The sequence below is a fragment of the Callospermophilus lateralis genome, chromosome 3 (genome assembly GCF_048772815.1).
Source record: "Callospermophilus lateralis isolate mCalLat2 chromosome 3, mCalLat2.hap1, whole genome shotgun sequence".
Lineage (NCBI taxonomy): Eukaryota > Metazoa > Chordata > Mammalia > Rodentia > Sciuridae > Callospermophilus > Callospermophilus lateralis.
In genome coordinates this window covers 144441362-144468187 of record NC_135307.1, presented here as the reverse complement: position 1 = coordinate 144468187, position 26826 = coordinate 144441362, and the positions used below count along the sequence as shown (strand labels likewise).

General features: G+C 41.4%; 1 protein-coding gene across 1 annotated transcript in view; it reads left to right on the top strand.

Moving 5' to 3' along the window:
• Igf1r (insulin like growth factor 1 receptor) overlaps positions 1 to 26826 on the top strand; it is a 292619-nt gene that overhangs the window by 257643 nt on the left and 8150 nt on the right. Inside the window, exons 11-20 of the mRNA XM_076851403.2 lie at positions 1249 to 1532; positions 3154 to 3290; positions 3746 to 3905; positions 8097 to 8199; positions 8752 to 8822; positions 14120 to 14349; positions 14633 to 14743; positions 18187 to 18346; positions 21143 to 21272; positions 26509 to 26643. Of these exons, the coding sequence (XP_076707518.2) occupies positions 1249 to 1532; positions 3154 to 3290; positions 3746 to 3905; positions 8097 to 8199; positions 8752 to 8822; positions 14120 to 14349; positions 14633 to 14743; positions 18187 to 18346; positions 21143 to 21272; positions 26509 to 26643 (1521 nt within the window). The remainder of the gene's footprint in view (positions 1 to 1248; positions 1533 to 3153; positions 3291 to 3745; positions 3906 to 8096; positions 8200 to 8751; positions 8823 to 14119; positions 14350 to 14632; positions 14744 to 18186; positions 18347 to 21142; positions 21273 to 26508; positions 26644 to 26826) is intronic.

Genomic DNA, 26826 nt, shown 5'->3' with positions numbered 1-26826 from the left:
TCCTCTCATGCTGTTTAGTTTTCTTGGTTCCTGTAAAAGTTAGGAGCCTGGTTTTTGTTGTTGTTGTTGTTTGTTTGTTTAGTTTGGTTTTTTTTTTTTTTTTTTTTTTTTTTGGCGGTGCTGTGGATTGAACCCAGGGCTTGTGCATGCAAGGCAAGCACTCTACCCACTGAGCTATACCTCCAGCCCAAGGAGCCTGTTTTTAAGGTTTCTGAGGGAAGCCCCTTTTTCTATAGCCCACCAAAACACCAATTGGAGAGTCACACCTTCATCTGCCCTTTTGGGTATTGTTGTTCTTCCCTGGGGATTTTATGCATTCCCTTTTTCTTTGTTGTTGTTGTTGTTGTTTCTGTTTCAAGCCCTACTCAAATCTGTGACAAAGGCTGAGTCTTGAGGAGGCCACAAGGCCCACTGCTGAGAGGAAGGCAAAGCTGGGCTCAGAGATTTACAGGAGTAAGGAAGGCCTGCACCAGGGATTTAGGGTGGGACTTTCTTTTTCTTTTGTTTGTTTTTGTTTGTTTTGTTTTGGTACTGGGGATTGAACCTAGGGGTACTTAAACACTGAGCCACATCCCTACCCTTATTTGTATTTTACTTAGGGACAGGGTCTTATTGAGTTACTTAGAGTCTCACTAAGTTGCTGAGGCTGGATTTGAACTTGTGATCCTCCTGCCTCAGTCTCCTGAGCCATTGGGATTATAGGTGTGTCCACTGCCCCCAGCTAGGGTAGGATTTTCAATTAGCAGGATTCTCCAAGAAAGGATCCTGGAGTTCAAGCACTTGCTTACTGCTCAAATCGTGGCATCTTTATTTTATTTCAGAGGGAATCAAAGAAGCCACTATTACAGGCCTTTGAATTCCTTCTGCCCCATCTAGCTGAGGCCTGAGCAACCACATCACCTCTCCCCTCATAAATCTTAGTGCAACTAGTAGATTTGACCCCTACATATTTAACCACAAGGTCTGTGACCAGATGGCACTGATCAAACAGTGAAGATACTGCCTAGCCCAGGGTGGCTCTGGGATTTAGTAAGAAGCATATGTGCTGTTCCTGAGGGGTAGAGTTGAGAAAGCAAGATAAATAAGGAAATCCCCATGTTATTTGTTGGTTCTTACCCAAAGGGGTTAAATAGTTCCTTTTGTTACAAGGGTTAGATTTTTCTTTTCTGATATTCTTTCTGATTCTAGTCAAAGGAAAGACAAAAGAGGCAGAAACACTTATAAGCCAAGCTTCTCTCTTCCTTGCAGACCTGAAAGGAAGCGGAGAGATGTCATGCAAGTGGCCAACGCCACCATGTCCAGCCGAAGCAGGAACACCACAGTGATGGACACCTACAATATGACAGATCCAGAAGAACTTGAGACAGAGTACCCTTTCTTTGAGAGCAGAGTGGATAACAAGGAGAGAACTGTCATCTCTAACCTCCGGCCTTTTACTTTGTACCGCATTGACATTCACAGCTGTAATCATGAGGCGGAGAAGCTGGGCTGTAGTGCCTCTAACTTTGTCTTTGCCAGAACCATGCCTGCAGGTATGGTTTGGTCCAGCTAGCCCCACTGCTGACTCAATCACAGCTTAGTAGAGAAGGTTGTGTTTTGTGGACATGGGGTCTTAAATCCAGGTTGACAACTCTGAGACTCAGTCCTACTAAGGAATATGTATGTGGTCATTAGTAGACAGCCTGGTAGACCAGCTGCCCAGGAAATGGAGCTCATGCTCTCACTGTGATGTCATTCCTATCTCAGGCTCTCCAAAGAAAATACTGGAGAGCTAAGAGCTCCCTGTAGAGTCCCCTGTCCTCTGCTTGGCTCACATTTGTATTTGCATAGTCCCTGGCCTCATAAACTATTCTTCCCTTCTGCATTCTCATAGTTTCTGTATGATCCCCTGTTGACTACCTGGATCCCAGAGTGACCATTACTCCTCAAGTCACTATTAGAGTAGCCAGTGGTCCTGCTTATTTGAATATGCATTTCCCTTGTATGTTAGACACTGCCTGTTGCTCAGACAACCATTCATATCTTTGAAGATGAATGAACTACCCAGCCCTCACTCCTGCAAGAGACTTCAGGCAGTAGAAAGGACATGGAGGTGACTGAAGTCTGGGAAGGGAGGCTTCCTCGACATAGTTTTGGCACTGACATGTAGCATTCCCTGGCCAGTCCTCAGCCTCCAGTGCCTCAGTTTCCCCAACACTCCTCTAACATAGACCAGCTAATCTTTTGTACTAAGGATTGAACCCAGGGGTGCTTTACCACTGAGATATGTACCTCCAATCTTTTGTGTGTGTGTGTGTGTGTGTGTGTGTGTGTGTGTGTGTGTGTGTGGTGCTGGGGATTGAACCCAGGGCCATGTGCATGCACTCTACCAACTAAGCTATATCCCCAGCCCTATCCCCCAGTTCTTTTTATTTTTTGTTTTGAGACAGGGTCTCAGCAAATTGCTTAGAGCCTTGTTAAATTGCTGAGGCTAACCTCGAACTTAGAATCCTCCTGCTTCAGCCTCCTAAGCCACTGGGATTACAAGTGTGCGCCACCATGCCCAGCCCAGCTAATCTGTAGACATCTTTGTCAGTAGTATTTTCCATGACTTTGGCTTACTACATTCCTTTAGAAAGAGGGGTCAGTACTGAAGGAATAGATGATGGCAGGGTCAGCTCACTTGCTCTCAGCACCTGTTTCTTAGTAGTATCTTCACAGACTGGCTTTGTGACCATCCCTCACATACAACATAAAACTTGTAATTGCTATGTATATGTGGCCCATGGAGGATCCATGTCACAACCTGGAGGCTCCATGCACTACTTCAGCTTGTCAGCACCCTTTCAGTGTTTTGTTGCTTGATGGGCTCTTTCTTCAAGAGGTAGAAGTAACAGAAAAAGAAAATTACTTATAGTGCCAGGAAGTTTTTATGCTTGGTCACAGGTGCTTCTTGTGGGGGACTTGTGGCATCTTGAGATTCATGAGTCATCAGGTAGGTCCAGTTTCTAAACCTGTGTTGTAAGCAGCCAACTCAGGAGGAGCCCACATGATCACTGTCCACAGCCACGCTCCCACAGATTTGGGGAGGAGGGTTCTCAGGTGACCCCAGCATTTGTCACCCTCTTTGGGGACCTGAATCCAACTTTGTCCCTTATTTAAATTGTTGTACAGAAGGAGCAGATGACATTCCTGGCCCAGTTACCTGGGAGGCAAGGCCTGAGAACTCCATCTTTTTAAAGTGGGCAGAACCTGAGAACCCCAATGGATTGATTCTAATGTATGAAATAAAATACGGATCACAAATTGAGGTGAGACTGGGGCTTTCCTTTGCAGCTGCATGTATTTCCATCAGGGTTGACAGCATGTGTAATGTTATACTCAATTTACTTGCTGTTAGCTTAGCTTCAAACAATAAGATTGGGTGGAAAGTTGATGAGGATTTAGGTCTTTCCAGCAGCTCCATGCTTCTGGAAGGAAGCTAGAATGCTTCTCATCCTCAGAATAGTTTCATTGTAGAAAATTATCTCATGACATAGGTTAGGTCAGTCAATAATTTTTAACTCTCCTAAAGTTCTTTTGGGTTCCAAAGTGTTTGATTACAGTTTTGGGATATTGTTTAAATGACTTAAGGGAGGATCATTTTGGGGGGTGGGGCTGGTCAAAGATTGGGCAGCTAGAGTCACCGAGGTAGCAAGTGAGCTGGCAATGCCAGATATCTACTATGTTTGTAGGCAGTTGATGCATGTGTTTTATTTCCCCTCAGGATCAGCGAGAATGTGTGTCCAGACAGGATTACAGAAAATATGGAGGGGCCAAGCTCAACCGGCTAAACCCAGGGAACTATACCGCTCGGATTCAGGCTACCTCTCTCTCTGGGAATGGGTCATGGACAGATCCTGTGTTCTTCTATGTCCCAGCCAAAAGTAAGGCTATTGAAAGAGTAGTGTGATAAAACTGAAAGCTGGTCCAGGATTCAGGAAGGCTGGGTTACTAAGGATAAAATGGAGTAGACAACTCTCAGAAGTGTCATGCTAAAAAGCCAATGCCTTGTCTGGGAAATCAGTCTAGGGGATTGCTGGACTTTGAATCCCTACCTCGTGTGACTGGTTGGAAGAGGGTCTGAGCTCCTCTTTTTGGAATGGTGCAACCACTGTTGAGCCAGTAAAGACCTCTGCTTTCACCTTGGTCTATGTTCAGAGCCATTTTACATGCTAACCATAGTTAATAATAGTGTATTATATTCTTGAATATTACTAAGAGAGTAGATTTTTTAAGTGTTCTCACCCCTCAAAATGATAACTATGTGATATAATGCATGTTAATTATCTCAATGCATACATATTTCAAAACATGATAAATACATATGTGATTTCATATGTCAAAATAAATAGATATTTTCTTTAAAAAAATTAAACAAGGACTGTAGTAGTTTAGTCAACACTGAATGTTCAGAGATATACATGATTATCTGAAAATCCTCTATGACAGATAGCAAAAGGATAGGAGTGAATAGAATTGTAAACTGAGGTGATAGTTTATGTATCTGGCACTGTGCTGTCCCTGAGTTCAGGTTTCAAAGGTAAATAATTGCTTAGGCAGATAATTTTGTCAGTTAAAATAGTCTGAATTCTCCCATTTAGTCCACTTAAGCTAGTCTGACCAGTTAGCTTATATGACTTTTCATTACTGTGACAAAACATCTGAGATAATCTATTTATAAGGAAGAAAAATTTTTTCTGGCTTATAGTTTCAGAAGATTCAGTCTATGGGCAGTTAGCTTCATTACTTTTGGATGTGTGGTGATGCAGTATATTATGGTAGGCAGTATGTGAAGCAGAGCTGCTCACCTCCTGCTGGTTGGGAAGCAAAGATAGACTGGAAGGGACTGAGGTCCCGATATCCCCTGCAAGGCACACTCCCAGTGACCTAACTCCCTCTCGCTAGATTCTACCTCCTAAAGATTCTACTACCTCCCAATAGATGCTCCAAACAAAAAAACTAAAGAAGCTATAGAAGTAAAAAATACAATTGATAATTTAGACATAACAGACATATAGAATATTTCATACATCAACGACTGAATACACTTTCTTAGCAGCACATGTAGCCTTCTCTAATACAGACCATGTTATGTAAACTATCATATACGTTCACATTCAATTATAATATTACCTTAATATATTTTAACATCTGTAAGATTATTTAGATAGCTCTCTTTCCATTGATATTAATTTTTGTGTTCTTGTTTATTTTCTTGATTAGATTTATTTATCAAATTTTAGCTGTATTATTTCTTATTTTGTATATTTTAAAATAATTGACATGTGGATTTGGGGTTCTATATATCTTAGGTGATTGATTACTAATGTAATAAATCATGTAGGAAACCCAGTCTGCATGATTTCAAATTTAAAAAAAAAGTAATGGAAATGCTTTTTTATTAACTATATTGTTACATAGTATGCATCAAATTGCATACTTCAAATATGTGCATTGTATTGTACTTCAATTTTATCTTAATAAAGCTATGTGGGGGGGATATTCTACCACTTCCAAATAGTACCACAGACTGGGAGCTTAGCTTTCAACACATGGGCCTTTGTGGAACATTTATCCAAACTACAGTACTTTTCCAGTACCTGAAACTTCTAACAACATTCATATAACCCTTACCAGAGTGGTGGCTTTTTCCCTCTCCCTCAATCCCCAGCATCCCCAAGGATTAGAGCCTAGGCCTGGGGTCTTGGCATTTGGCTGTGATCTATGAAGCAGCATCCTTGGCTTCAGGGCTTAGTGAACTTGGCTTTTCTTCAGAGAGGTCATGTTCCTTTCTGCCTTTTCTGTTCCTTATGTAACCCTGTGAGTGCCAGGATGCCACTGGGGAACCCAAGAGTCCCTCTGATGGAATTTCTCCAGCAGAAGTTGGCATGAACTGCAGGGAAATTGAAACCACATGCCAGTTTTGCTGCTGGGAAGCTTTTCCTTATGTCAGACAAGACTCTCCCTCTACAGTTTAGTCTCATTTCCTCCTGTTTAATCCTCAGAGGAGATAGAAACTTTGGAAGCTTTCTGGCACTTGCTATCTTTTTAGGAACTCTGCATGTGCTTGAATACTATTAAATTATCCCCCAGACTTCCCTTCTCCATATTAAACAGTCTCAAGTCTTTGGCCTTTTTTTGCAGCCCAGTTGCAGAGATCAATTTTCTAACCATTTAATCATTTTGTTCTTCTCTGGATATGGTCCAGTTTCTCCATGTGCCTATTGAAATGTGAAACTTAAACACAGTACAACCTGACCAGTAGTACCAGTGATATAAATACAACAAATAGTCTATGGGCTAGTTCTAGCCTAAGGGGAAACAAAGAAGCCTCCTAGCTTCTGATACCTCATGAATATTTTGAAACTTGCATTCATTTTGAAAGATACTTGATAAATATATTTTAATGTAAAAAAAATTTGAAGCATCCTTAATAGTCTTTAAAGAGGATGTATGTGTTTTTATTTTAAAGAGAAATAATAATAACAGATTTTAGTAGCAAAATAGTCATTGACTTATGGTCCTCGTAACTTGGTCCCCAGTGAGTTCAAAGCCCATTTCCAAGTAGACATCTCTATTTGGATGTCCATTGGGTACCTCTTGCTCCTTGTGCACAAAACCAAAATCTAAATCCCTGTCCTCAAAACACACACCTCTTTTCTCCTTGGTTTCTTAACTCAATCAGTAGCCCTGATCACCCAAATAAGGAACTTCACAGTTATCCTTCATCTTCTTTCTTTCCAGCCACTCATTTTTCATTCCAATCCAAGTCATATGGATTCTCTCTCTGCCTCTTAAATGTCTCTGGAACCCAGCCTCCCTGTAAACCACCTCCACTACCGCAGGTCAGAGCCTGCTGGTTGCTTGTGTTCTGGTGGTATTTTGAGGTGTTGCTACAGCAAGCCTGGCTTCCCATCTTGGAACCATGACTTACCAGCTATAACCTTGGGAAGGCAAGGTTATCTCTGTAATCTGGCTTGTTTATAGAAAAGAGCAGTGATTTCTTCCTGAAGTCAGAACTGAGTACCACAGAGCATCCCCAGAGGTTGCAGCATATTTCCTCCCAATTCTCTAAGACATGGCAGTGGAGAGGACCCCAATCTGTTCTTGGACCCCAGCACATGAATCTGATCAGTTCACTGCTGGTTTTGAAAACTTTTGTTGACTCCTTTAAATCTGAATAATGGAGTTGAAACCACTTGGTTTGGTCTAAGCCCCTGGTGAGCTGGCTCTGGCTTCTCTCCAATGTCATCTTTAAGCCATTCCTCTGCTTATAAAATCATTTATCCCAAGGAAAGTGTATCTTTCTCTTTCAAGACTCAGACTAAAGAAATTTTCTCCTATGGAGCTTCCCTTAACTCCCCTTTCTCCTCTCCCTTGCTCTCTGTATCCTTGCCATTATGTGTGGTCTACTTTTCTCTACCTTGTGACATGATTTCCTGCGTCTGGCAGAATTTGCAGGGGTACAACTTATCATCTGTTATACAAGTCTGGTGACAAGTGCACTCATGGTCTCAAGACTTTAACAGGTCTCAAATGATTGTGAAAATTTAGAGCAGCATTGGCAAGGGGTACCATCCGGTTATTTTAAATTTTTTATGAATTATGTTAACAGGTAAAGGTCAGTATATATATATATAAGTAAATGTTATTTCAGCAAATGTGTGTGTATCCACTAAGAATCATTAAACTGTGTACAGAGACTCCTTCAGTCCATCATTTAAGCTATTATATCAGAATATACTGCGTTTAAAAAAATAAACATATACCTCATTCTACATGTAACTTTTTTTTTTTTTTTTTTTTTTTTTTTTTGGCAGAAGTGGGAATTGAACCCAAGGGTGCTCTACCACAGAGCTATATGCCCAACCCTTTATTTCCTCTTTTTTCAAATATTCCATTTGTTTGCTTTGCTATTTCTGATACCATTTACCTTCAGGAATTCCTAGTATTCAATAGGAGAGTACAAAAGCTTTTAGGGATTTTTTTTTTCATATTTCTAAATGAATTTGAAAGATAAAATGAGCAGATTGTTCACCTAATGACATCATATCATGTCCTTCTAATTTCTGCAGCAACGTATGAGAATTTCATCCATCTGATCATCGCTCTGCCGGTCGCCATCCTGTTGATCGTGGGAGGGCTGGTGATAATGCTGTATGTCTTCCATAGAAAGAGGTGAGCACTGGGGCCAATTTAAGACAATTTTTGCAGCCAAGTGGTTTGATGATTTGAGCATGAGCAAAGGTCAGCTCTTTCAGGAAATATTATACAGAGTGGAAAACTTTATAGTCAAACGTTCTTCACAGGAGAATAGAACATTTTCTAATGACTTAACAACAACAAAAAGGGTTATTTTCTTCATACCCCTCTTCCCTTCATTGGTTTCTCTGATGCACAGGTTATGCTGGCTAACGTGGAGCTTTTCCACACATGCCCCCCCAATCACATAAACTGTGTTATTTCCATTGAACAAGGAAACTATTATTTCTTAAAAAACTCTGATCTGAGGCCACCAAATAAACCAAAAGATGTGTCCTCAAATATCTACTGGCTCTAGACTGAACTGGGGGTGCAGACCAGAGCTCCTGTTAGCAGTTAGCACTCTTCCCTTTCTTTCTCAAGATACTTCATGAAACAACAAATAAATCAGATGTAACAAAGATGAAAATATATCCAGAAAGATGGAGAATAGGGTTTCTTAACCTGAATTTTCTCATTTCTTGGCAGGAATAACAGCAGGCTGGGGAATGGAGTGCTGTATGCCTCTGTAAACCCAGAGTACTTCAGCGCAGCCGATGGTAAGAGTCTTACCCAGGGTCTCTGCCGGGGGGGAAGTTGGGAGCTGTCAGGAATGTTATTAACTGGGGAAGAGGTTTGTGTTATTTTGAAGTACCTTTGCCCAGGTCCATCTTTGATAACCTAAATCAATCTATCTATCTATCTATCTATTTTTTAGCAGCTCAGTGCATTTGTCAAAAATTTTGAGACTGTGTTGGATACCCCAAGGAAAAATAGGCTTTAGAAATAAATGTCATGAGCACAGTAATCAGTTTATTTAGTTCCTTAAAATTTTATGCCAGAATGAAAGAAACTTTCTGTTAACATGTAATCATTGAATGTGCTGCAGATGATAAAACAGTCCTTTTACTTTTGATTTGGCTAGATGGTCAAGGCATTCCAGTTGTGTCTGGCCATTAAGGGCTGCTCTGGTTTATCTTAGAATTCTTCTGTCATTCTCTCCTGAGGAGGGTAATACAGGGTTTTTTTTCCTGATTCACATTCCCTTTGTTAATACCTAATGAGAGTCATTTAGTTAAATGGCACAGAAAGTCTAACTTGGAAGCTGGAATGTACTCAATGGTTATTTCCCTTCCTCCAACCCACCCCCACTTTTTAGCTTTCTTTTCTTGCTAGTATACTTAAATACGAACTTAAGTTAGGCTGAGGGTGGTTGCCATTGGATCCTACAGGACTACACCTTTGTCACTTTGCTAGGGGCTTTTCCAAACACTGTCCAATGTTCTCCCTACTCCTCCTCTGGGTGGGTTTCCTTACAACCATCTTCAGGTGCAGAAATAAGCTCCAAGAAGGAACTTGCCTATGGTCACACAGTGAGGCAGTTGGAAAGCCAGGATGAGCTTGCTCTCACCAGCCCTTCCTGCTGCATCTGGTTGGCATGCAATGTAGTCAGTGTGGAAGAGGACCCTAGGGTCCCTGGGGCAACCTGGGAAGCTGGCCCATAGGATGGGCTGTACCAGGCTTGTCAAATGAATAATCAAGTGCATGACATTAGGTGAGTGTTCAGAAAAAAAATGTTTACTACTTTCCTGCTTCGGGAGAAGTGGAAGTAGATATGCCGGAAATGTGAGATAAGGAGTTGTGATTATTCTAATCAACTATCCTGATCAAATGAGAAAGCATAGGAAAATACTTTGGTAATTTTAAAGTACTGTGTAAGTGTGTATGGTTTACTATGATTTCTGTAATCATTTCTAATTCAATTATGTTTATAGTAGAGCTGATCAAAAACAGCTCCTTCTGAATGGGAATTGGGTACAGAATAAGTATATTATTCCTATTTACATAAAGATCTCAAAAAGTTGGTTTTTAGCAGACATTTATGTTTGTGTGTGTGTGTGTGTGTGTGTGTGTGTGTGTGTGTTAGACACAGGACATTCCAGAAGGATGAACACCACACTTATAAGAACAGTTACTTACAAAGAAGATCCTTCTCTTTTAAAAATAAGGAAAACAGGGGGTTTGGGTATCTAGAGTACTTGTCTAGCATATTACAGGGCCCTGGATTTAATCCCCAGTTTTGCCAAAAAATGAAAACCAGCAAGATGATAGGTCTTCGTTGGTCATACTAAAAATAGCTTTTTAACTTTTATTTTATTTTATTTTATTTATTCATTATTTTTGAGATAGGGTCTCTCTTAGATGCCCAGGCTGGTGTGGAACTCCTGGGTTCAAGTTATTCTTCTACCTCAGTCTCCCCCATAAACTTGGGATTACAGGCATGCATCACCAGCCCAGCTCAATAATTGCTTTTTGAAAAAGAAAAAGAAAAGAAATCAAATCAGTAAAGGTGATCTCCCAGACAATGGGAAGACACGGGGACAGTGCAAGGCCACCTCTCCTCTCTGAAGATTATATAAGACTGTACCACAGAATCTACTGTATTTTTAAATAAAGCATTGAAAGTGGGCATTTTTAGCTTTAATGATGAAATATACAAGAAGTTTACAGAAAGTATTAATACGATAAAGTAAGGCTCTGTAACAGTGACTTGAATTCAAATTTTGTTTCCTTAACAGAATGCTTTCATAATATGTCATAGTTCTTCAAAACAAAACAGAAGCAAACTTATTGTCATCCACACCAACAGGTGGAAACAAGTCACCTCATTTGAACTTAATTTATTCAGCCTTTTAACAATTACCACATAGCCATTTTCCTCAAAGGAAAATAAAATGACACTGCATTTCAAAGGTGCTTAAAAACTTCTTTCTCCTAAAGCTAATCTGCATGTCACCATTCTCCAGACTACATTGAAAATCCCCTACAGGAAAGTGCTGATAACATTGTGCATGTTTATAAACCGCTACTGGCTGGTGGGGCTTAGGACTGCTGGTTAAAGTCTGAACTCTTGGGTTGAGTTTAAAGAAAAACATTGAGGGCCTTGACTTCTGGGACCTCCCACAGAATGAATGTGATTGGTTTTAACTCCATGTTCTGTGGCACACCACGTAGTTAATTCTGATTAAAAGCCAGCCTGGATCTTCAGAGATAAATGGATAGAGACAGTGACTCTTTATACCTTCAGAGGGTATTGTGAAGAGCTGTATCTCCTGGCTGCCTTACATCCTTATTCCCCCTAAGCAAGCTTTAGCCTCCTCTTCAGGAATGCTAACTGCCTCAGCCCTACAGAGGCCATATGAGAAATTCCTGAGCACATATGTATGATGAAACATAGAAATGTGTATGGAAAAAAATTTAAGAAACTTAATATTATCTATGTTAGACACTCCTCAAAGTATAAATTGGTGGTATCTCCTGGGCCTCATTGATAGTAAACATTTTTCCTTTAAGACATCACTAAAGGTAAATACTTGATGTGGGGATTGCCACACACAGTTATCAGCTACTGGTCTATCCCATTCAGCCACAGACCCAAGGTCAGCCTCTGAAAACACAAAAGCAAATACAGGCATGAACCCCACTTCTCGTCCTCTATTTCTGAACCAGGACCACTTCCTTCCTGCCAGGCAGAATCCGTGACTACTTCCCCTCAGGCAGAGACCTTAGCTCATAGCACTTAGGAGATCATGGTTATAATTGAAATTTAATGCAGATCTTATGGACTAGGTTGATTTTATTTTAATTTTTATCCTACCCATTGGAGCTGTAGGATGGGACCATTGTTTGATTTTTCTTTCTTTCTTCCACCTACCTCCCCACTTTTTTTCCTTCTTTCTTCCTGCCTAGAATTATTTATTTTCTCAAACCAGATCAAATCTAAGCTGAAGAAGAAATCATATGCAAGTTCAGTATTTACCACCTCACCCCCAGCCCTTCACCCTGGTATCAAGGGAGTCCGTGGAATCACAGAGCCCAGGCCAAACCGCTACAGTCACTAGCAGTTCTCCCTCAGCACCAGAGCTCAGTTGCTTCTGTGCTTCACTAGTGATCCAGTGGCCAAAGGCAAGACTGGGAGATGATATCTAGACTACAGAAGTCCTCCTGTTAGAAAGATGATGCAGTTCACATTAGTAACCTCACATTTCCTGGTAGCCATACTTTAAAAAAAAAAAAAAAGAATGAAATAAATTTTAATAATGTTTTATTTAATCCAATATATCCAAAAATATCATCAGTTGAAATCAATGTAAAAGTTACTGAATTTTTTTTTTTTTGCTAAGTCTTTGACAATTAGTGCATATTTATACTTAGACATGTCTCAAATGGACTAGCCCCATTCAGTAGCACTTGAATAGACAAAACAGGCTATGCTGGAAACCCTTAACATCTCTTTTGGATGCATCCGAGAAGTAGGATGTTACCACCTCTCACATGCACCTCTGACTTTTTCCCCTTCCAGAATGAAAACTCTTGTTGGGGATATAGCTCAGTTGCTAGAGTATTTGCCTTGCATGCACAAGTCCCTGGGTTTGACACGCAGCACCAAAAACAGAATGAAAACTCTTCCCCCTTTCCTACTACTACTACCCTCTTCCTCTGATTTCCTTTTGGATCCATTGATGAGGACAAGCAAACTTCAAACCCAGAATAATTCTTAACCATTTCACTCAATTTTTCTGTCTCCTGTGGTTAGCTTGCATTTTTTTTTTTTTTTTGTCATGGTTTTGTTTTTGTTTTTTGGGGGGTGAAGGGTTAATACTTCAACTTTTTTTTAAGATTGTTTTGATGACTTCTTCTTTTAATCACTAAAACAGAAAAACATGTTTTATTATGAAGAACACCATCTCAGGTCTAGGGTTATGATTGTATTTTTGTTGTTATTGTTTAGCAGAATACTCTTTGATTCATTGTACACAAATGGAGCATAATTTTTCACTTCTCTGGTTGTACATGAAGTAGAGTCATACCATTTGTGCAATCATATATGTACCTAGGGTAATGATGTTCATCTCATTCCACCATCTTTCCTACCTCCTCCCCTCTCTCCTTCCTCTTTACCCAATTGAAAGTTCCTCCACTCATCCCATGCCCCACCTCCATTTATGGATTAGCATCCATTTATCAGAGAAAACATTCGGCCTTTGGTTTTTGGGGATTTGCTTACTTTGCTTAGCATGATATTCTCCAACTCCATCCATTTACCTGCAAATGTCATAATTTTGTTCTCTTTCAATGCTAAGTAATATTCCATTGTGTATAGGTGCCACAGTTTCTTTATCCATTCATCTACCTGAAGGTTGGTTCCACAGTTTAGTTATTGTGAATTATGGTGCTATAAGCCTTGATGTGGCTGCATCACTGTAATATGCTGTTTTTAAGTCTTTTGGGTATAAACTGAGGAGTGGGATAGCTGGATCAAATGGTGGTTCCCATTCCAAGTTTTCCATACTGCTTTCCAGAATGGTTGTACCAATTTGCAATTCCACCAGCAATGTATCAGTGTGCCTTTTCCCCCACACCTTTGCCAATACTTGTTGTTGCTTGTGTTCTTGATAACTGCTATTCTAACTGGAGCGAGATGAAATCTTGACTAGTTTTGATTTGCATTTTTTCTAATTACTAGAGATGAAAGTGATGAAAATAAATAATCAAAAGGAACCACTGTTTGCTGTCCTATCGTAGGCTTCTTTGCTTCCTTCTGGTTCTTGTATGTTGATAATAATCTTTGAATTATCTTGGAATCCCCAAAGATTTAGAATACCTGTACTTTGTGCAGTCTTACTCAAGTCATTGGCATGTGGACATTTTGGAGAAAGCCATGTGATTGTCTCCTGATAGTCTGTGGATTTAGGAAGCAGCATCTTGCATTATTTGGCCTGAAGTTTCCCCCAAAAGCCGCATTCTGTATGGGGGCTGTTTTCCATGCCTGTTTCCATCCTGGTTTCTTCTCTAGTGTACATTCCTGACGAGTGGGAGGTCGCTCGAGAGAAAATCACCATGAACCGGGAGCTGGGGCAGGGGTCCTTCGGGATGGTCTATGAAGGAGTTGCCAAGGGTGTGGTTAAAGATGAACCTGAAACCAGGGTGGCCATCAAGACAGTGAATGAGGCTGCCAGCATGCGTGAAAGGATTGAGTTTCTGAACGAGGCTTCAGTGATGAAGGAGTTCAATTGTCACCATGTGGTAAGAGAAGTTCCCTGAAAAGCCAAGGTCTGACAGAGGAAAAAAGCATCCCCAGAGAGCCCCAGTGTGTCTGTGGTGACACCTGTGAGTTTGGTGTCCCGCCCTCTACCTTCTAGTTATGTTACCCCATTGCCTCACCTGCAGAGCTTGGTTGGTAGATGTCCTCGTCCTCCCTGCTCCTGGCCACCAGGTCCCAGAAACACACAGACAATTTTAAGTAGCGTGAGTAGTTGTGTGGACAACTCTTCCCCGACTGAGCTTTTCTCTTTTTGGTTCCTCACAGGTGCGGTTGCTGGGCGTGGTGTCCCAGGGCCAGCCAACGCTGGTCATCATGGAACTGATGACACGGGGGGATCTCAAAAGTTATCTCAGATCTCTGAGGCCAGAAATAGAGGTCAGTTTTTTCACCAACCTCACATGTTATCTCACCTGTAGAAAAATGTTTTGTCCTTAAGTCAGTTTACTTTTTAATTAGCCTCAAGTGTTTCTTGCTACAACCTTGGTTACAGTCCTTATGTAAAGGATTTCCCAACTACAGTCAGTCCTTGACTTTTGTGAGAAGGACTTGTCTGTCCTTTCTCAGATCACTGACCACGTAAGCAGCTTTGTGCCTTTGTGACTGCATTTCCTCATATCCATCCATCAGGCCACGTTGGTGCCACCCCCCTCCCTCGTAACCTTGCCTGCCAGCCTGCCCTGCTGCCAGGAGTCATCTCCTCCTCCACTAACTTCCCCGTGCACTTGACTCATCTCCTAGCACAAATTGCCTCTTGTGGTTCTATGAGTATATCCCTTCTTCACCCATCGACTTCAGTTTTTTCATTGAGCATGTAACTCAGGTCTCATTTGTGGCAGGCATTCTTTCCATAAATGCTTGTTGAAGTTCAGTGTTAGGCTGGATGGATTTTTGCCCTTATCTTTGGGAAGTTGCTAGGGTGATTTCCCACCCAGTTCTGTACATAAGACATCTGCTTATTCGCAAGCCCACCACACATGCACACACACACACACACACACACACACACACACATACACATCCCTTCCTTTGCACTGTCAGCGGTCTATACCTTTGAGACTAGGAAGCAAGAGTTCTCAAACTCTGCATCTGCATTTCAGACTTGATCCTGTGTCTTGCTTACACTTTTGATATGATAATCATATCAGCTGCACAATGGCTGTTTAGTGTAATAAAAATTTCAACATGCTAGAATCCTATGTGTTAGTCACTATGGTGTCTCCCCTTCTGTCCAATTAGCCCATGAGCTGTTTTTTTTTTTTTTTTTTTTTTTTTTTTTTAACATATGGAGACCTGACTTGCATGTTATGAATTTTAAGAGTAAGCTGGTAGATAAACACTGGGAAATAATCCCAGGAACACCTTTCTTTCATTGCGATGCCTCAGTGGGTTTCAGGTCCTCACTTTGACCCTGACCTTTGCTACTTATGAGTTAAGCATGATACCTGCCTGCATTCCCTGAAAACAGTAAGTCCCACCCACTTTTTTTTAACCTCTTTTGCATTTCTGTTGCCATTCTGTTTTTGTTTTCTTCTTTTAATCCGCAACCTGATCATCTCCCAAATGATAGTTCCTTCATATTAGTTCCAAGCACCTATTCACAAATGACTTCATTTATTTACATCACATGGTATTTGGGGTGTTTTGAGAACCACCACCTGAGTATGGCCTAAGGCTCTGAGTAGGGTGGTTGATGCCTCTCCCAACCTCTGTCCCTCCCAGCCTCTGTCCCCGCACCCCTGCATGGTAGTGCCTTTTCCTGGCTCACTTAAATCCATAAGCCCACATGCAGAAAACAAGCCTGATCAAGTAGGTGACTGGAGATGTGGCAGAATATTCATTATTTGCCTTCATTACTGGAGGTATGATGGGATATTCACTACTTGCCTCATTCCAGGCACTCGTCCTCCTTTTTCCCAGTTCAGGCAGAGAATAAAAATTTATAATGTGGGTTCTTGGTGCTTGCTCCGCCACTGGTTACTACCTGTGGTCCTCAAACAGCTACTACAGGTTTCTGGGCCTCAGTTTCCTCATGTGTAAAGTAAGAGGGTTGGGAAGTGTTTACTGAAGTCCTTTTTAGATCTAAAATTCACCTTTAGATTTGTCAGATTTAAGTTTTGTCTAACTTATGTGAAGTATAAAAGTGAGTATTCATATCCTGCAGCTACATTATATTCTACTTGCCCTCACCCACAACCAGTTCAGATTTGCTTTTTTATACTGCTAAGTATAGGTGCATGTGTGCTTGTCTTCGGTAGCTCTCACCAAATTAAAGATTTGTGCTCTCTTAAGAAATATGAAATAATGGTAACACCATGAACTGACAAAATGTCAACCCTTTCTCCCAGTGCTTAAAATTAAGTTCCTTGTGTTGATTATTTCATATAATGAGTGACAACTTCATAGTAATCATCTGTATTTCATACATACTCCAATAACTTAACTGTTATGAGTCTTAACTTTGCATTTCACCTGTACACTTCCTGATTTACATGTTTAAAGCTCTGAAAAGGTTAAAAGGAAATGTTAGGTTCTAAGTGGGGAGAGCATGTCTAAAGAAGACTCCTGTGTAAAGGGAGGAGGTGATGTTGTCTTCCCTCAGTGACATGATGTCGCTTCTCCAGATAACTGAGAGATGAGTATTTTGAGTCACCAGAGACCATCTTGATAGCCTCTTCAGAACCCATATATGTCCTGGAATGTGGAGAATCAACCTAGAAGTGCTGGAAGGGTTGTTAACTGCTTCTAGATACTGGCTTTCAGTGGAAACAGCCCCTCACTGGGCAAGAGCCAACACCCTCTAAGCCTTGGTCATGGGCCAGTTGATCATCCCAACGTCGGACTATGGTGGAGACCATGTGGAAGAGCCCAAGCAGGAGTCCAGGTAGTTGGATACCAGAGCCCTGGAAATTTCCTATGGCCCTCGGGGCCTGAGCTAAGAAGGCAATGTGTAGAACCTGTCAGCAAAAATGCCTTTGCAATAGGGAAAACAAGGTAAAAATTGTCTCACTAGAACCCACAAAAGCTAGTTAACATTTAAACTATTGCATTATGATAAGTTTTTGCACTTTTTTTTTTAGGATAGAGAGCTTGTGACATGTATTATATGACTCTTTTTTCCAAATGGATTTATTACCATTTGAGGGTAATTCTTTTCAATTCTAAAGTGAATGTTTTGCCCTCTCTGCAAAGAGGGGATGCTTATTCATATTGCTGGTCACTGTTTTACAATATCCATGTTAGCTTCAGCTGGACTTCATTTGTTCGTAATGCCCACAGAATATAGTAGTACAAAGTGAAGAAATAAATCTTCGTATCTTTGTGCCTTAGAAGTAAGTGGAAAGGAAAGGAGTTAGACAATTCCTGACGGTGCTTATGTGGAAAACAAAACATGCAGAGTCCATTTAGGAAGCACATTTCATGTTTCTGTGTGGCCTTTGTGATGTGCTCTATTTCTGTTCACCTGTGCTTTGATTATTGAAATCAAAGGAACATTTAAACAAATAGGAATCTGAGTAACCAAAAATCCTTAATATCAAAAGTTGCCTTAACCAAAACAGAAAATGTTGGTACCAAGGAGTGTTAATTGGTATCTTCCTTGACAGCCCTGTGTGATGTAATCAAGGAGCAAGGACATGACTTCACCACCAAGCAGATGTCATGGTCTCCATAACACATTCCTTATAAGCACATCTTGATTTCTTTGCAGAATGACCTATTATGTTCAGATTGGACAAGGATGGATTTACAAACCCTAAAGAAACTTGAGGTAGAAAAAATTCCTAAATTCTCAAGTGATTTTTTTTTTTAATCTCTAACAGAATAACCCAGTCCTTGCACCTCCAAGCCTAAGCAAGATGATCCAGATGGCTGGAGAGATTGCAGATGGTATGGCATATCTCAATGCTAACAAGTTTGTCCACAGAGACCTTGCTGCCCGAAATTGCATGGTGGCCGAAGATTTCACAGTCAAAATTGGAGGTATGTTCTTTGCTCTCCAGATCTAAGCCAGAACAAAATCTCAGTGTTTTAGGGGCCTTGTGGGCAATAGCCTATCTATGGAGAGGTTTTCCAGCTCATCCCCTGAGTGCAGAAACAATCAGTATGATTGTCTTCAGTTGCTAGTCAGTTGCAAACCTACCCAGGCTGGCTCTAATCCTGAGAGCATGTGGACATGGTGGTCCAGGTAGCTGACATGGTCCCCGAGGTGCCACTCCTCCTAAAATTTTAGGGAAAATACTTCTCAACATTAACTACATAAATAATCAAGACAGTGTCCACAGGTGATCTCAGCTGGAGAAAAGTCATCATCCAATCTTCCTGCAGTTTCCCTGACTTATAAGGGAAACTGCCTTCTCCCACAGAGTTTTCTAAGAGGTGAAGTGCCTCCACAATGAAGCCCCTGTAACAGAGCAGGAATGGTGGCAGGGACAGTTATGGCAGTCCCTCAGTTGAGGAAGATCATGGCTTAATGGGTTTCATATCTGAGGTCCATCAGCCTTCATGCTGTTGACCCTGCTGTTAAGACAGTTATTGTTGTGATCTAGGCTGACCACACTACCAAGTAGACTCCGTGTTTCCACCGCTCACTACTGTAACAACAAAAAAAGTATTGGATTGAATCTCTGAAAGGCTGAAACTGTTTTCAGCCTTTTAGGTTGTTTTTGCTCTGGTCTTTCAATTTCCCTAACAAAAACATATAGTGTTGCTCAGGAAACCACCTGCTTTTACCATGACCTTCATCTTCCCACTATGATAGGATGATAGTTCATTTAAAAAGAAAGAAAGAAAGAAAGAAATATTTATACTCAGAATCTGCAGAGAAGACTTAACATGCAAAGACAACTACTTACAGTTTAACCTCTTTGTCTAGCTCTCAAACCTTGTGCTCTTAAGTGTTTGCCCGCATTTAGCAATACTTTTTTTTTTTCCTTTAGCAATGATTTTTCAAATGAAATGTTTTGGTCCCTAGTGAGTGGTTTCCAAAGCAGAGGTGAATGTCTTTATTTGGCATTTGTTTACAGTATCTGGAGATGCTAGAATGTAACTGCATCATAGATCAGATATCATTTAGTCATTGGAGTTATACATCCAGGATCCCCCAGTGTGTCCCTAGACCTGGCCCCTTGAGGAATCCTCACATTTGGTGCCCCATGAAGCCCAGCTTGGCTCTGCAGCCCTTCAGGAGGAAGAAGGGGCCCAAGAGGCAGTCCTCCTTCCCCAACCCACTCACTTGAGGGACTTAGAATATATCTTCTGCCCAGTGTGCAGTGAGGCACCCAGTGAGGCTGAGGAGCAGATTCCTTCAGTCCTATGAGCCTGGTTTTTCTTTTTAGAATCAAAAAATTTTAGTTGTATTTGGGAAGAGAATTTTTTTCTGGGATTTTATTCTTTTCCCTTTTTTTTTTTTTTTTTTTTAAATTTATTTGTTCTACTCAGTTATACATGACAGCAGAATGCTCTTTGATTCATTGTATACAAATGGAGCACAATTTTTTTACTTCTCTATTTGTACCCAAAGTAGAGTCACACCATTCATGCAATCATAGATATGCCTAGAGTGAGAGTAATGATGTCCTTCTCATTCCACCATCTTTCCTACCCCCATGCCCCCTACTTCTTTTCCAGTTTTTGACAGCAAAAGCAAATGCTCTTATTTGCATGTCACTGGATTAATTCAGAGATAAGACTTCATTTGAAATCTTCACAAGGTTTCATAAATGTTTTCCCAGTGCCCACTGTCTCATGGATTACAAGCATGACAAATAATTTCACTGAAGCCAACCTGATGGTCCTTAGCATGCAAGTAAATTATGTTGGTTAATGTCCAAGAAACTTTGTTCTCCTTGTGTTTTTGCTTTATAGCTTTACCTCTTTATGGCACAAGTTAGAGACATAATGGACATTTTTTAAAATCAGTGAAACCCTTTCTCGGAGAAAGGAAGAGTCCATGTTAGAAAAGGTTGTATGATTGAGTAGAAAATCAAAATCCAACAAAAGAAGCAATAATTCAGAATTATAAAGCAAACCTGCCACCAAACGTAATTCTGTGACATCTTCTAGAGACATAGAAAATGCAAGAATTTTTAAATATCATCTCTACAGTGCCTTATTGTACATTTTTTTAAATATTTATTTCTTAGTTTTAGGTGGACACAATATCTTTATTTTATTTTTATGTGGTGCTGAGAATTGGACCCTGTGCCTTACGCATGCTAGGCGAGCACACTAGTATTTGAACCACATCCCCAGCCCTTATTGTACATTTTTGTATTGTGAATTGTTACAGGAAATATTATCCCCTTTTTTTAAGTAATGAAGTTCCTTGCTTTTCCCTGGCCATAGGCCTTGCTATCAAGTAAATGAGAGGCTACACTCTCTTGTTTCTTTGATCAGGTTTTAGAATTATATGTCACTGATCCTTAGTTTATGCAAAACATATTTTCTTGATAAATCTTGGGACTGAATAATTTGTCAATGGTCTCTCATTTTAAATGCAGCAAGGGAATTAACTTCTTAAAGGAACCAGAGTATAAATGTATTTAAAAGTAGAGATTTCTTGATATTTTCTTGTTATGTGATTAATCACCCTTTACTATTCCTTCCTTTTGAAATTGCAAGCCTTTATATTAGTCCATCTCAAAGTGGAGTAAGTCTGTATGTACCTTGAACATAGAAGGGGTGAAGGGCCCTGTGCTTTGACAGTGACCATATACTTGCTTCTACCTTAAGAATTGCTCCTGCAGCATAACTGTGTGCTTTCTCTGCACCTTCCAGATTTTGGTATGACAAGAGATATCTATGAGACAGACTATTACCGGAAAGGAGGGAAAGGGTTGCTGCCTGTGCGCTGGATGTCTCCTGAGTCCCTCAAGGATGGAGTCTTCACCACTCATTCAGACGTCTGGTATGAGAGCCTTTTTCTGCAAGGCCAGCTCAAGGCATCCAGCCTTCGCACGTGCCACCAGCCACCAGTCAGGCTCAAGGGTTTTATTTTCTTCCTGATCTCTGCTCATTGCTATCCATTTCCAGCTTTAGCTCAGTGTTTTATGGGCTAAAGCTGAAAATGACTTTAAAGCTGGAAGTGTGGGCTTTGAAGTGGTCCTGTTATTAGTGGGCTAGCTAAGGATAGAAGGGCATTTGTGGACCAACTTTTTTTTTTTTTTTTTAGTCTTTAGCAGATGTTGATTGTGTTTCTGGGAGCTGGGACATGCCAAATGGTTTCACATCTCTTTGCTTCTCCCTTTGCCTACGACAATAGATGGTGTGCCTGTGTGTGAGGCATTTGCACATGTGTATGCCTGCATCACCTAATTGGACCTTCAGATTGCAGAGAACACTTTATTTGGACCCAATGATGTGTTGATCTCCATCTGTTGTCTGTCTTCTCCCAATGGGTGTTCATGGCTTTGTCCCCATAGATGGTTATAGAAAGCAAAATACCTCCCTTAGTTATAAAAAATGTATTATGGTGGAAGATCATCAGCTAAGGAGTGCAAAGACTTTCCTGTAGTACTCTTTATTGTATTCCCTGGACACATTGTATAAAGGCAATCAGGTTCTGAAATAAAACTGAGATTCTTGGCAGACAAAAGCCCTGGCATATCAATCCACTTTCTCAAATGTCAGTGAGTGTCTTGGCTTTCCTCTTGGGAGATCCCATTGCTGTTGTATACAGAAATGGTAGTTGTTTACTCCAACTGTCCGGATGACCACATAAGGGAACTATTTCAATAGTGACTGACATCATTTTTTAACCTCATGAACTTTTCCTTCACAGTCAAGGGCCTTGGATCTTATTTTGAAGACAGGTACAAATTGAAAATAGCATTTGAATATGACCCAGCCAAGCCTGATTGTTTCTTGAGCCAAAGGATTAGATCTGTTCTACAATCAGCTTACCCAAGATGGTTACCGTTTTTCTGTTAAATCAAAGTGTTAGAAATTGAGATGTCAGAAGAGGGCATACCTGGGTGCACACATGTATCTGTTTGTCTAAGCTTTTTGCTTCCAGAAGCTTTGAGGTCAATTTATAGGGTAGGAAACAGAAGCAGGGTAGGAAGATAAAGCTACAGTTGTTAATACTTCACAGGCTCACTCTCACCAAATTCAGTTACCAACTGTCACTTCAGAGACCAACAAAGGTCTTAGACTACATAGCCATTATGAACAAGTAAGAAAAGATATCCATAAAGGACAATAGGCATTTGGAATTCATTCCCTTAAATATCCAGGCATTGGAAGTGCTTTGGGCTTTGGGGCATTTAGCCAGGCCTTTGAGGATAACACATTGGGGAAGGCCAGGGTGCTTCTTGGGCTCTATCCTGAAGCTGTCCCCTCTCTAAAGAATGGAAATAATTTTGGATGATACTCAGTAGCACAAAACCATCATTCCTAAATAGTTAAGGACTAGGAGATATGAAGAATTTTGTCTGGGTTTTGTAGACGAAAACTCAGAATCCTAAGGTTGGGAGACACCCCAGAGGTCAGTGTCCTGAATCCCCTTACTGTATCCTTCACATCTGGCATTTGAGCTTCTGCAGAGATGCTTCCAGGGGCTATGTGTTCACTCCCTCAGTCTGGCCAGCTGGACTTTTCAAATGTCTGTATTTTTCTCTCACCCTTCTTACAGTCGGCCTCTCTGGGACACCGTTTTTGCCCTTCTGTCTGCAGCATAGTCACACATACTGCTCTGTTCTTGGTCAGGCTGTGGAGTCATCCAAGACTTGTCTCTGTCCTCTAGTTTAATACCCTGGGGTCCTGCTGTATCCTAGGTTTATTCCTTGGGTCCTTGGGCCTTTGGGAACTGTGGCTGCTCCTTTTGCAGTTCCTTCTTCCTTCTCAAATGGCCCATGTGGATTAAAGAGCATGGTGTGCCCCTAGATGTGTGGAAAACCAGGCAGAGGGGGCTGGGATTGTGGTTCAGCAGTAGAGTGCTCACCTAGTATGTACAAGGCACTGGGTTTGATCCCCAGCACCACATAAAAATAGATAAATAAAATAAAGATATTGTGTACAACTACAACTAAAAAAAAGGTAAATATTAAAGAAAGGAAGGAAGGAAGGAAGAAAACTAGGTAGAGGATGGGGAGTGGGACTTGACAGCATATTGTTGCTCCCTTCCTGTGCACCACCCCACACACAGTCTTCATTTCTTGACTTGTTAAGCAATTTTCCAGAGAGGCACAAATTCCAAGGTTATTTGCTTCTTTGGTGACTAATTCCGAACAATGGGGAATATGGATTTCTTTGTAGGTGTCAATTTGCTGGTGGCTAGAACAGATATGCACTAACCACCCTCTTTTCCCACCAAGTAAGATCATACCACGGGGTCTGTGTACTTGGAGGAAACACCCCAGTGTTCATGCTTAAAGACGACTTTACAAAGAGGCATTTGTCTAATGTTTAAAGATTAAATCTGTCCACAAAATACTTGCTTTTGGGTGAAGGCATTAGTAGGTAAGTTCATGCAGTGAAATTCCTTCTTTGAAAAACATACAGGTGATGCATATTTCTCAGTGCCTCTGCCTGACTATGTGGCCTTGGTCAAGTCACCAGGCTTCTCTGGGCTCTACTGGCTTGTCAGTTAGGTGAAGAATGTCTAGGGATGCCTGTGCTCTCTGCTCCTTCTGTGGTACTTTGATAGATGTTTAAATGGCTATTATGACAACTGGTGTTAGGTAGAAATGACACAGCCCCTGAACCCCGGAGCAGAAAAAGAATGGAATGTAATTTTTGTACTGAACTGTGAAGGACAACTACAGACTGGAGCACTTAGTGTCATAAGGACAGATGAAACTGACATCAGACAAGAGTCATTCAGGGAAAAAAAAAATTTGTAGTTCAATATAATAAGAATTAGTGGTGAACTGTGTCTATTGCTTCCTGTTTTATTTCATATGTATGATTGTGACGTTATCAGTTTGTGGAAGAAGCACATAAAACAAAAGAAGCCATCCCTGTCCTCAAGGGATTAAGTCTTATAGAGAAGAGAAAGTGACCTGGCAGGTTGGGGTCAAGGAAACCTTCATAGACGAGATGAAGTTGTTAGGACCACCCCACTGCCACCAATGAAGCAATGGGGAAAGGGATTCCTGGCAGGGAATGCTGGAGGAGAATGGGGAATAGTAGTACTTTCTTGAGGGAATCAGGTTATTTACATGGTTACTGTGTTAGGGATTTGGGATCCATTCTGCGGGCTCTGCAAATTAAGGTTTCTGAATAGGAGAGTGACCTAGAGCTGTGTTACAAGAAAGAAGTTCACATTAGCTGGAATGGAAGGGTGCAATAGGCTGGGCAAGGAAGACCACCTGCACAAAGGAAGCACTGGGGGTGGGGAAGGAGGAACCACATGTGGCTTGAACAAACCTGAGTCTTAACTGCCAAGTCATGAGACCTCAAAGAGGCTAGGGTAACCACAGGTGTACCACTCCAATGGAATGGGACATTGGCTGTAGGGAGGCTGAGAGAAGAACGGGAAGCCTGACAATTCAGCTTGAGACACACTGAGTTTGTGGAGGAGCTTGGAGTAGAGCTGTGGGTCTCCAAGGGCCTGGGTGGAGCCATCCAGTTAGAACTGGCTGCCTGAAAACTGGTGACCTGGCCAGGAAAAGTGGTGGGGCTAGAGAAGTGGGGTTGGCAGAAGCCATGTCCTCAGATCATTTCTCATACCAGCCGGTAGTTGGCAAAAATAGAAAGCTCATCACTTTTGCTGGGTGGCACTGCAGCCTCTGAGGTATGCTGCTTCTGTGACGGGCAGGTTTGGGAAAGCAGAGCTTCCCCACTATTGAGTTGATGGAAAACTCCTTTGCCCAGTTCTTTTAAAAGCCATGCTTTGGCCATGCTTTGGTTTTTATGGGTCTCTTTGTGCTACTGAAGACTATTTCTTGGTTACCTGTAGTTAGAAAGGACCATGGGTGGGTCAGTCCTCTGATTGCTAAGGTTCTGTTTCTAATGTGCTTTTTATATCAATTTATACAAAAACTTTTTGTTCATGGGAAAGAACTGAAGCAGTGAATAAAACATTCTGATACAGTCAATCCCCCAAGCTGCTTAGAGCTCTGGGTGGGAAATACCTTGCCACAGGTTTTTCCATGAGGCTTGGCTAGTTCCACGAGAAGCCTCATAGGCAACTTGCTCACGGACAGTCTGACTTATTCCACTGATGTGACCCTGGCACAGTGCAGATAGGTCAGGAAGAATTTGTGAAGGTGGGCATTTACCCTGGGAAGCTACATTGATTTTGCAGATTACAGCATTGCTTTCTTGAACATTATCTATCTGAAATTTCTACATAAATGCCTGTTTTAATTTGAACTTCTGAACTGATAGGCAAATCTGCAGGAATGGTAGAACTGCTCACCTCTTTGCCTACAGTGAGTCTCTGTGGAAGGAGATTCTTATTGTTGTGTCACTCACTACTCATGGGCCAATGCAGCCCACCCAAGACCCCTACCTGAGGGGCAAGGCCTCTGAGCCAGCAGCTCCTGGGCTCTTTGCGAGTTCAAGGGTTCTCTTCTCTCTCCTGAGTCAAATCATGATCCCTGTAGAGCTTTTAAACATTCCAAGGCCCAGGGCCCCCAACCAATCAAATAAAAGCTCCTATTGGGGGCTCAGGCATCAGTCTATTTAAAACACTCCCAGGAGGTTCTCTTGTGTAGCAGTGTTCAGAAATTCTGGGATAGAGATTTCTAAGCTGATCATAAGAATCTCCCGAGGAGCTTGTTAGATTTATTATCCCAAGTCAGTGACTGGCTAGAACCAGGAGGTCTGCATTTTTTTTTTTTTATTCTTAGAATAAAACAAATTTGGAAAGTACCCCCCTGTGGGGGTAAATGGCTGGAACAAAGCACTGAGGGCTGTGATCTAAATCAGGACCTTCTGCACCATGCAGGGATTGCTGAAAGCTCCCCCAGCATCAGTTGCCTCAGCCCTGCCATGAGGGCTAAAGTTGCAGGGAACATCAGTGGTGATGGGGGAAGGCAGATGTCCCACATTCAGCGAAGTGCCTAGCTCACTGCCAAGCAGTCACCTCCAGGAAGACAGTTTTTCAGTGCCTAAGATTGAGGAAATATTGGAAAAGGGGGGCAGAATGGTCCTGTCCGTCATTCTCCAAGCTGCTCATGTATCTTTTTTCCCTGTAGGTCCTTCGGGGTTGTCCTCTGGGAGATTGCCACACTGGCCGAGCAGCCATACCAGGGCTTGTCCAATGAGCAAGTCCTTCGCTTCGTCATGGAGGGTGGCCTTCTAGACAAGCCGGACAACTGCCCCGACATGCTGTATGTATTTTCTGGGCCCCCTCAGCTCCCTTTTGATTTATTTCCTCAAATAACTGTTTTCCTGAGTCATGTAAGATTAAAAATTACAGGAACCAGAAATTCTTTCTGGTCCTATGGGTGTGGTGATGATACCGAGCAGATTAGAACAGCCTTATTTATCCTCTTCAGAAGATCTTGCAGGTC